This window comes from Arachis hypogaea, chromosome 20 (assembly GCF_003086295.3).
Source record: "Arachis hypogaea cultivar Tifrunner chromosome 20, arahy.Tifrunner.gnm2.J5K5, whole genome shotgun sequence".
Taxonomy (NCBI): Eukaryota; Viridiplantae; Streptophyta; class Magnoliopsida; order Fabales; family Fabaceae; genus Arachis; species Arachis hypogaea.
The window spans coordinates 102,517,243-102,526,934 of record NC_092055.1 but is presented as its reverse complement, the minus strand read 5'-3'; the positions used below and the strand labels follow the sequence as shown (position 1 = coordinate 102,526,934).

The 9,692-nt window shown below is 36.0% G+C and overlaps 1 protein-coding gene across 13 annotated transcripts; it reads left to right on the top strand.

Moving 5' to 3' along the window:
- Nucleotides 1–3,755: 3,755 nt before the first annotated feature.
- Nucleotides 3,756–8,541, top strand: LOC112783140 (uncharacterized). 13 transcript variants are annotated; one of them, XR_011878475.1, is made up of 8 exons: nt 3,759–4,029; nt 4,107–4,287; nt 5,068–5,199; nt 5,416–5,539; nt 7,146–7,358; nt 7,438–7,634; nt 7,786–7,827; nt 8,302–8,541. XR_011878475.1 is itself a non-coding variant. In XM_072229699.1 (7 exons), exons 3-7 carry the CDS (start codon nt 5,179–5,181, stop codon nt 8,425–8,427), a joined length of 531 nt encoding a protein of 176 aa, XP_072085800.1. In that variant the 5' UTR covers nt 3,756–4,029; nt 4,101–4,287; nt 5,068–5,178; the 3' UTR covers nt 8,428–8,541. The 13 variants fall into 13 exon arrangements, 6 of the variants coding, with proteins under 6 accessions (XP_072085800.1, XP_025681714.1, XP_025681716.1 ...); XR_003193301.2 differs by having other exon boundaries at nt 5,068–5,210; nt 8,308–8,541; XR_003193302.3 differs by having other exon boundaries at nt 5,068–5,210.
- The last annotated feature ends 1,151 nt before the right edge of the window (nt 8,542–9,692 follow it).

Genomic DNA, 9,692 nt, shown 5'->3' with positions numbered 1-9,692 from the left:
AAAATTCTGAAGAACAAATATATTTTTTTTGAATTTTTCGAAAATGAAAAAAAGCTTAAAAACCAAATAAAATTACCTAATCTGAGCAACAAGATGAACCGTCAGTTATCCAAACTCGAACAATCCCTGGCAACGGCGCCAAAAACTTGGTGCGTGATAGAGTCATGTTCTCACACTTTTCTCACAACTCCGTGCAGCTGACCAGCAAGTGCACTGGGTCGTCCAAGTAATACCTTACGTGAGTAAGGGTCGATCCCACGGAGATTGTCGGCTTGAAGCAAGCTATGATCATCCTTGTAAATCTCAGTCAGGCGAATTCAAATGGTTATAAGGTTTTAATAATAAAACAGAAAATAAAATAGAGATACTTCTGTAATTCATTTGGTGGGAATTTCATATAAGTGTCTAGAGATGCTTTGTTGCTTCTAAACTTCTGCTTTCCTACTGCCTTCTTCCAACCATGCGTTACCTCCTTCCATGGCAAGCTGTATGATCCTCTCGGATGAAAACAAATCCATATGCGCTGTCACCGCACGGCTAATCATCTGTCGGTTCCTGCTAGCGTTGGAATAGGACCATTATCCTTTTGCACACTGTCACTGTGCCCAACATTTGCAAGTTTGAAGCTCGTCACAGTCATCCCTTCCCAGATCCTACTCGGAATACCACAGACAAGGTTTAGACTTTCCGGATCTCAGGAATGTTGCCAATGGTTCTAGCCTATACCACGAAGATACTAATCTCACGGACTCGGTCCGTGTATTAGATATCCAAGAGAGTATACTCCAGCTGTCGTCCAATGACTACGTTGAACATCATGTAGATCGCTTTGTGGTTGTCAGGCACGCGATCTTGGCTAAGCGAGTAACGAAGATTGGGTGATTATCACGGGTCACCCCTTCATTCTGACTTAACTGAATTAAGAACAAGAGTATATCTTGGAGAAGAAGTAGGCGTGAATTGAAGGAAAACAATTGTACTTGCATTAATTCATGAAGAACAGCAGAGCTCCACACCTTAATCTATGGGGGTGTAGAAACACCACCATAGAAAATACATAAGTGAAAAAGGTCTAGGCATGGCCGTGAGGTCAGCCTCTCAAACATGAACAAAGGTCTATGATGCAAACAAAAAGCGTGGCGATAGCTCAAAAAGCGTGGCAAAAGATGTGTTTTCTTGTAGTGCTATGATAGCATAAAAGACTAAAAGGCTGTAAAATAAATCTTTAAAAGTAGTTTTTATGCTAAACTAGTAACTAGGGTTTACATAAACTGAGTAATTAAGTGCAGATAGTGCAGAAATCCACTTCTGGGGCCCACTTGGTGTGTGCTTGGGCTGAGCATTGAAACTTTTTCGTGCATAGGCTGTTCCTAGAGTTAAACGCCAGCTTTGGTGCCAGTTTGGGCGTTTAACTCCAATTCTGGTGCCAGTTTGGGCGTTTTACGCCAAGATGTTTTAAGCTGACTTTGAACGCCAGTTTGGGCCATCAAATCTCGGGCAAAGTATGTGCTATTATATATTGCTGGAAAGCCCAGGATGACTACTTTCTAAAACAATTGAGAGCGCGCCAATTGGGCTTCTGTAGCTCCAGATAATCCATTCCGAATGCATCCGGGTCAGAATCCAACTACATCTGTAGTCCTTTTTCAGCCTCTGAATCAGATTTTTGCTCAGGTCCCTCAATTTCAGCCAGAAAATATCTGAAATCACAGAAAAACACACAAATTCATAGTAAAGTCCAGAAATGTGATTTTTAAATAAAAACTAATAAAAATATAATAAAAAGTAACTAAAATATACTAAAAACTATGTAAAAATAATGCCAAAAAGGGTATAAATTATCCGCTCATCAGTCATTATCTGAGAATTGATAATAATGAAGGGTGATTATGAATAAATGTGTACTTGTGATACCTGGGTAGTAGTAAGGGTGGTGGTTCGTCCCGCCTGCTCCAGGTTAATGTTTGAAATTTGGTAACAATGAAGATTGATAATATGAATTGAGATTGAATGAATATATGTTTGAGATACCTGGGCAGTAGCAAGAGTTGTGGTTCATCCCACTTGCTCTGGGCTAATACTTGAATTACCTGGGTAGTAGCAGGGGTTGTGGTTCATCCCACTTGCTCCAGGTCAGAGACTGTGATGCCTGGGTAGTAGCGGCAGTAGTGGTTATTCCACTCGCTCTAGGTTGAGCTTTTAAACACCTGCCTGGGTAGTAGCCGTAGTAGTGGTTATTCCACTGGCTCTGGGTTGAGTGGATAGTAGCAACGGAGTTGTAGCTCAAACCTACTTACTCCGCGATGGGTGTTTCTGTCCATGGTTAGCTACCAGGACGTGTCGGGTTGGCTATATAACCGACAAATGATATCATCAGCCATAGGGCAGGCATACATCATTTGCATATGTTTGAATTGTTTGGGTCTGCTTATTTGTTTTGGATTGCTATATCATATATGCTATGTTACCTGATTATATGCTACTTGTTCTACTTGTACTTTAATTGTGTATTACTTGCCTGTATTGTTTGTGTTTGTACAACTGAGAGGTCCCTCATGCTGGTGTCGGTGGATGCTGAGGGCTGTTCTTGATAAGATGAATTGATGATGTGATTGGATAATGATGACGATTTTTGAATGAGATAATTTGAGCTCTCTGGGTAGACGTAGTGAAGTGATTTCACTTGCTCCAGGTGAGGATATGAGATAATGATATAGGATTGCTGAGACAGAATAACTAGTGATGGTTTTATTTTATGATTCTGATTCTGATTTGTTGGAGGGTTAGAATGTTGGGAATGCATGAGGAAGATGAATTAGATTTAGCATTTCTCTTATGATAGTTGCCTATTTATGGATTAGCGAGAACATAGGGTGAATGTTTGGTGATAGAAAGTTTAGGATGCTTAGTTAGTTTTTATTACAATGTATTGTATTTATTTGGCACTTTTTCCGTAATGGGAACCCATGGGTCGGGGGTTCTCATTCCGTATATATCTCTTGTTTTTCAGATACAGGTCCAGGTGCTCAGAAGTGAGCTGTGGTTCATCTGAAAGATGGCGAAGATCTTAATATTCTCTACTTTGTATTTTGCTAGAATCTCTCCACCTGGGAAAGCTTTATTATGTTTTGAACTCTTTTGAATTTGCCTATAGAGGCTCTTATGTTTCTTTTGGGAGAGATTAGGAGATGCTGTTGTCAATTACTTTCATAACTATACCCTAGCCGGCCTAAACTTCGCGGGTTGCGACTAGTGACTATTTACTTATGTTATGTATTTATATACTATCCTTCTCTCACTCTCTTTTATGCCTTTATCTATATATCGCTTCCGGCTTCACGCTTTACCTTTTTGCTGTCGATACGTGAGTGATACGACTTCGCAATTTTATTTTACTCCTTTACAGGCTTCTCGATTAATACTCCTTTCAATTATACTTACATTTATTTATTAAAAATCCACCTTGAGAGTCGTACCACCTTATTATCATTGACTTACGACTCGAGCATAAGGATTTGAATATTAGGGTGTTACATGTGTCGGTTAAAATGCCATACTACAAAAAAAGAGTTTAAAATGGCATTTATATTATGGCGGTTTTATAAAACCATCATGATGTTTGGCTATTATGGCATTTTATGGTGATGCCACAATTAATTTGCATAAAATGGCGTTTTTGGTGATTCTGGCAGTTTTAAACCGCCATGATCAAAACCCATCATTTGAAATAGAAGGCCCAAATAAAACCATTCCCCCAACAATGGAAAACTCTAACCCGAAAACCCATTCCTGAAACTAATGCGCGCTGTCACCAAACCCAAAAATGAGGACCTGTGCTTTGCTCCGGTGATGATCTGCTCCAGCGGCTGCTCCGGTGGCGATCTAATCCAGCGACTAATTCGGAGATGATCTTCTCAGCAGCGTTATCCTCCAACGAGATTGTGTGCTCTCTCAAGCGACGATCTCCTCTAGCAGGTTCTCCTCCGATGGCACGTTCGCCTCTAGCTACAATCTCTGTGTGAGAGCAAGGTTGATCTTCTATCTCTCTCAATTTTCTACTATTGTCAAAAATACCTAAAAGTTTGAAATGAAAAATTAAGTTGCAGAAACTTAATAAAACTACGAGATCTATTGCGCAAGTGTTTCCTCTGACGATCTTCTTCGGCGGCGATCTCCTCTATCAACGCTTCTCTTCCATTGATGAGATCTGTTGCGCAAGTGTTTCCTACGGCGTCGAGTTGTGTTCTGTGATTTCTCCATCTCCATCGAGCTTCATTGAGCATCTAGGTTAGTGTACAAATTTGCGTTATCTTCTTCTATTTTCTCATGATTAGTAAATATGCCGTGTTCTATGCTAACAATGACTACGTCTTTTTCTTTAATTCTAGGTTTTTTATTTTCTTCCTTGTCAGAAGAAATTGGAGATGAGACATTCACTAAATTTTCTTCTAATTTTGTTTATATGTATGTTAGATGATTATGGATTATGATGATATCATGTTTGAGCTCCCTCCTCTATTCTATTCTTCTTCCCTCTGTTCTATTATGATGATATGATGATATCTTGTAAATTTGTATATTTTTTAGTTTTAATAATGTTGATTTTTGACTTTTGTAATTGATCAAATATATAGGTAATGCTATTACTAAGTTATTTTATTTCATTCTATGTGATTTTCTGTCGTATCTCCCAATACCTGCTAGTGTTACAAGGACAATTGAGCATTATAGAAAATGAAAATGTTCATACAATGCATGATGCTATATATAAAAAGTACACAATGTTCAAGTAAGTACCAAAGTATCTCAATTAAAAGTGTTTATTATGACTAATTTCTTTCTTTTTGTGATATACTTGTTTATTTAAATTCTGAAATTTTCTCCTTGAGGACTGATGTTAATGAAGAGAAAAAAAAAGAAAAAGGTATAACAATTAATTAATTAATTGATGGATCTTCTTCTTTTTTTTTTGTAATGATGTGTCAAGTTTAAGTTTGTGAAACTGACAGAAATAACTCAGGTAGCACTATGGCTTGATTCTGAAATATATTTTTAATGCTTTGACAGTTTTTTGAGCACTTGAAGAAATACCTTGGTATCAGGCATGAATTAGATGGAGGATTTACATGGTCTCTCATTCATAGAACAGAAGACAACTCAAAGGCATCTAGTAGGGGAATGATTAATATAATAATATCAGTTAGTAAAATGTACATATACTTTTGATTCTGTGAATTTAGAAATGTATCTCCTTGCTGAACTTATTCAACTAAGTAGACTAGTTAGTAGTATTCTCCTTTAATTTTCAGCTTAAGTATTAGTGGCAAGCGATAATCTTCTTAGTCAAGTATGCTTTGAGTCTTGGTTTTATAATTCTATATACTGATTTAGATTTGACATTTTCTCATTACAAAGGGAACTAGCAGACAAGGTAGCAGCAGTTGGATTATTGGTTGTAGTTCCTGATCTCCTGTATGGTGACTACTTTAGTTATGATCCTCAATTTGATAGAGAAGGATGGTTGAAGAAACATGGAGAGGTTAGTTGTAACTTTTACCATTAGAACATGTTTATTATGTAAAGAAAAATCCAAAAGTTGAATTTTCTGACCATGCTTTTGACATGTTTGTACTTTTAGGCTAAGGAATGTGAAGACCCCAAACCTACTGCTTTTTATTGGTTTGGTACTGCTACTGTTTGTTTTCTTGATGTGCCCTGACACATGATAAAGTTATCCAAGTCTTCTTAGAAAAAGATGCAAAATTTAAATTCTTAATGCATTTGTTCTATATTTATTGAAGTAAATTATTTAAAATTTTCAATTGCTAGCAACCTTTAACTTGTTAGCTAAACCAAAAATTGAGTTCTAGAGTAATTGACTACTGGCTAGGAATGTGAACGGATGCTGAAAGTTAAATTTTTGTGAGCAGAAGAATGTGATTATTTTAGTGGGGACTGGGTCCCCAATCCTTTTGGACCATTTTATACCAATAAAACCTGCAGCCACATTGAATCTCATCAAAATTGTTTGAAGAATGGAAGGCATGATAGAGAATTTCTTTATTTGAGATGGGCTCCAAGAGGCTATGAGTTACCCTTGTTTGATGCAGGAAAGTTTCTCAACATGATGCATGGCAAAGTGTAGGCGTTGATTGGAAATTCCATATCCTGCAATCATGTGCAGTTGTTTATATGCATTCTTTCAACAGTATATGTTTTATTTTGCACTAGCAAATAGCATATTAGCTTTTCACATATGGATTTTGCTCTAACTATCAATCCAGAATTGTCTTATTTGCTTGGTTAAGAGAATAAGAGTTTGTATCCATTCATTTGGTGTCCATTGGTTTTTACAATATTTATGATTTCCCTTTATGTTTTCTTCTATGATTAAGGGCATCAATTATAACCTGCACTTTAGAATTTTTTTATTTTCCATGATCAGAATCCCTATCTTAGCATCATCTCATTTAGATTGTGGAAACTTCTACTTGGTTTATGCAAGCATCATATAAAGGTTATGCTAACTTTTGAGGAAATTAATGTGACCTCCACTTTTAACTGTTTAAGTAAGGTTTACTTATGTTGATTATACTAGTTTATATTTTAGTGGAATTATTGTTCTTTACAACTTTTTCTTAATAGAAATTAAGTACTTCTATCTATACTTTTGATTAAAAGCAAAACGAAACAAACGACAAATAATAATCAGAGTATTCAATCTTGTTTGGTTCAAAAGACTGGACTGGAAGGGTGAACAATTTCTTATTACAAACATTTAGTAATAATACACTTATTGCACTCTATGTGTTTGTTATTTTGCTTCTTAGAAATTGCTTCTGTTAGTTCTGTATTTGGTTGTAGCTCCTGGTTTAAGGCTTGGAGTTCGTTCTTTGTTGCATCTGAGTTTCAAGGATTTCATGATTTAACTTGAATTCTGCTTGTTTAAAACTGGATAAGTTATTGGTTGCTTGAATTACACAGTAGCAGCATTGGAAATGTTGTTTTCTTTCTATGTTTTGATTATTGATCGCAGTTGATGTTTCTTGGAAGAGGATCAAACATTGTACTAAACTGAAGACAACAATGTTAAGCTTCAGCATCAAGTTGCTTCCTAATAATTGCTAAATCTATAATCTTTGCAGACTCGTGAAAGGTTTCTGTCACTGAGAAAAGGCACAAAAAGTGAAGTAGCTAATGCCCTAGAAGAGGGAAGCTCCTGTATGTCTTATATGTTTGGGACAGCTTATGTTCACACTCAACACTTGAATATCCCATTCTTCGAACTCCTAAATGATTGGATTGAAAAGATCACATGTGTTATTGCCTCATTATTGAGTTCTCAGATTCCTGAAAGGGTAACTACCAAAAACTTTTGCTTGATATGTTCCAGTGGAACTTCGGTTAATTTTGATTAATGGTGCCCAATTTTTTTAGTTATTACTTGCAAGTCCAATGGGAAGTGCTCATAACAGGTCTACCAATGAGAGTAGTTCTTTTGAAAGTCCAGATTTCGATCACACAGCTATTGAAGAATTTGCAGTAGAGAGAAATCCTGCTACAACAAATGTGGACCGCAACTCGAGAAGTTTGTAGCTGCAGCGAATGAGAAGCCCATTGATGTGTTGCGAAAAGTGTGTGGGAATGATAGATGTGCTGATTGCGGTGTCCCTGAACCTGATTGGGCATCACTAAATCTTAGTGTTCTTGTTTAATTAATATGTAGAGTCCGTTCCTAATTAATATCACCTTTAATTTGGCATTATTTTATCGACTGTGATGCAGGAAATGGCGCTTGTTGAAACAAATAATGTGCTAAGGAGTAAGGTAACACATTTATTTTAACAAATAGTAATTTAGTAATGAGTAGTGTTATGACAGGTGGAAGCTAAAGTAGTGAATGTTATGTCATAGGTATAATCATTCTGAGTTATTATTATTATTATTATTATTATTATTATTATTATTATTTGTAATTGAAAGTGAAAGGGATAGATAGATGAGAAGCTAAGGTAATTGTCGGTTGATTCTGATGAGAATTCAAAATGCATGATTTGGCAGAAGCTTTTCACTTTCACTTTCAGCATCATAATCCTAATTAATGCGATGTTGCTTCAATACATTGCTCATCATTCTGTTATAAGCAGTTGATCATAAATTCCTTTTATTTGCCAAATTTTCATCTTGTGTCATATTGTTAAAAAAGAAAAAAAAATTATGCTTTGTGTTTAATTAATCCAACCCTTGTTACTGTGGATTTCATAGTTGGTTTAATTAAAATGAACATGATTTTCTTTCAAGCAAAAGTTGGGCGTGAAAATAAGCACTCTAGAAGCAAATAATCAAGACAAAAGAAGGATTGGAGTGAGGACAGAGATTATCATGACAAAGTACACCAAAATCTATGATGGAAATTTTATGTATTAAGAGCTACATACTAAGACATTTATAATTAAAAAATTATGTTATGTTAGATACTTTATTTGTACAAGGGTTATTACTTTTGATTTTTAATACTAAAAAATAATATATTATGTTTAATACATTGTTTATGAGTTATATAATATTTTGTTTATGAGTATTGATTTTTCGTTATTGAGGAAGTTCAATTAAAAAATTATGTTTAATGCGATAAAAATGACGGTTAAAATTTATCTTCGTAAATGATAAAAAAATGTCACTTTTATCTGGTAAAAATAGCGATTTGTAACTGCCATTTTAAACAACATGAAATGCCATTTTAACTCAGTAAAAATGGTGGTTTCAAATGCCATTTTAACTAACTAAAAATGCCGTTTTAACCAACCAAAATGCTGCTCTGTCAGGGTAAAAACAGCGGTTCATAAACGCTATTTTAACCAATAAAAAATGTCATTTTCATCCTGGAAATAACAACAGTTTGAACCGCTATTTTGACCAACCAAAACTGCCATTTTAACCATAGAAATAACGGCGGTTTGAACCGCCATTTTAACAAACCAAAAAATGCCATTTTATTTGGAAATAATGGCGATTTGAACCGCCGTTTTAACCTATCCAAAAACCGCCATTTTAACCCAAGAAATTGTGGCGGTTTTCTGAAAACTTCCGTAATAACCAAAATGGTGCCGAAAATTACGTTATTTTCTAAAACCGCCATTTCTGGTAATCATGGCAGTTCAAACCGTCGTAAATACCCAAAAAATTGCCATTTTAACCAAATTTCTTTGTAGTGCCAGAACCAACACATCCAGTAGTCAACCCGAACATTATCTCTTTGTTGTGCATCCCAGGAGGAATATAATCAAAGGAGTGTACCCTACTACCTTTTCCTGGAGGTATCACTAGGAAAAATAAATCGAGAGAATGTGCCCTACTACCTTCTTCTGTGAGGCCGTGCCATACAAAATGAGGGATGAGTGCCCTTTCACCTTGCAATTAGAGAGAATGTGGGTAGTACAAAACTACCATCTCCACATCACACCGAAACTACGAGCAAGCGGGACAAGCCACCATCCTTACCCAGTGCAGGTGCCTAATCAATAACGTGAGCAGGACTATGCCACTATCCTCGCCATGGGCAGGACGAACCACCATCCCACAATATCAATAACGCAAGTGAGAGAAAACCCACGTCCTTGCCAATCAATAATCATCGTCAATTAAAACCATCATAATCAAATTCATCATAATCCTCATCACCCAAAACTATC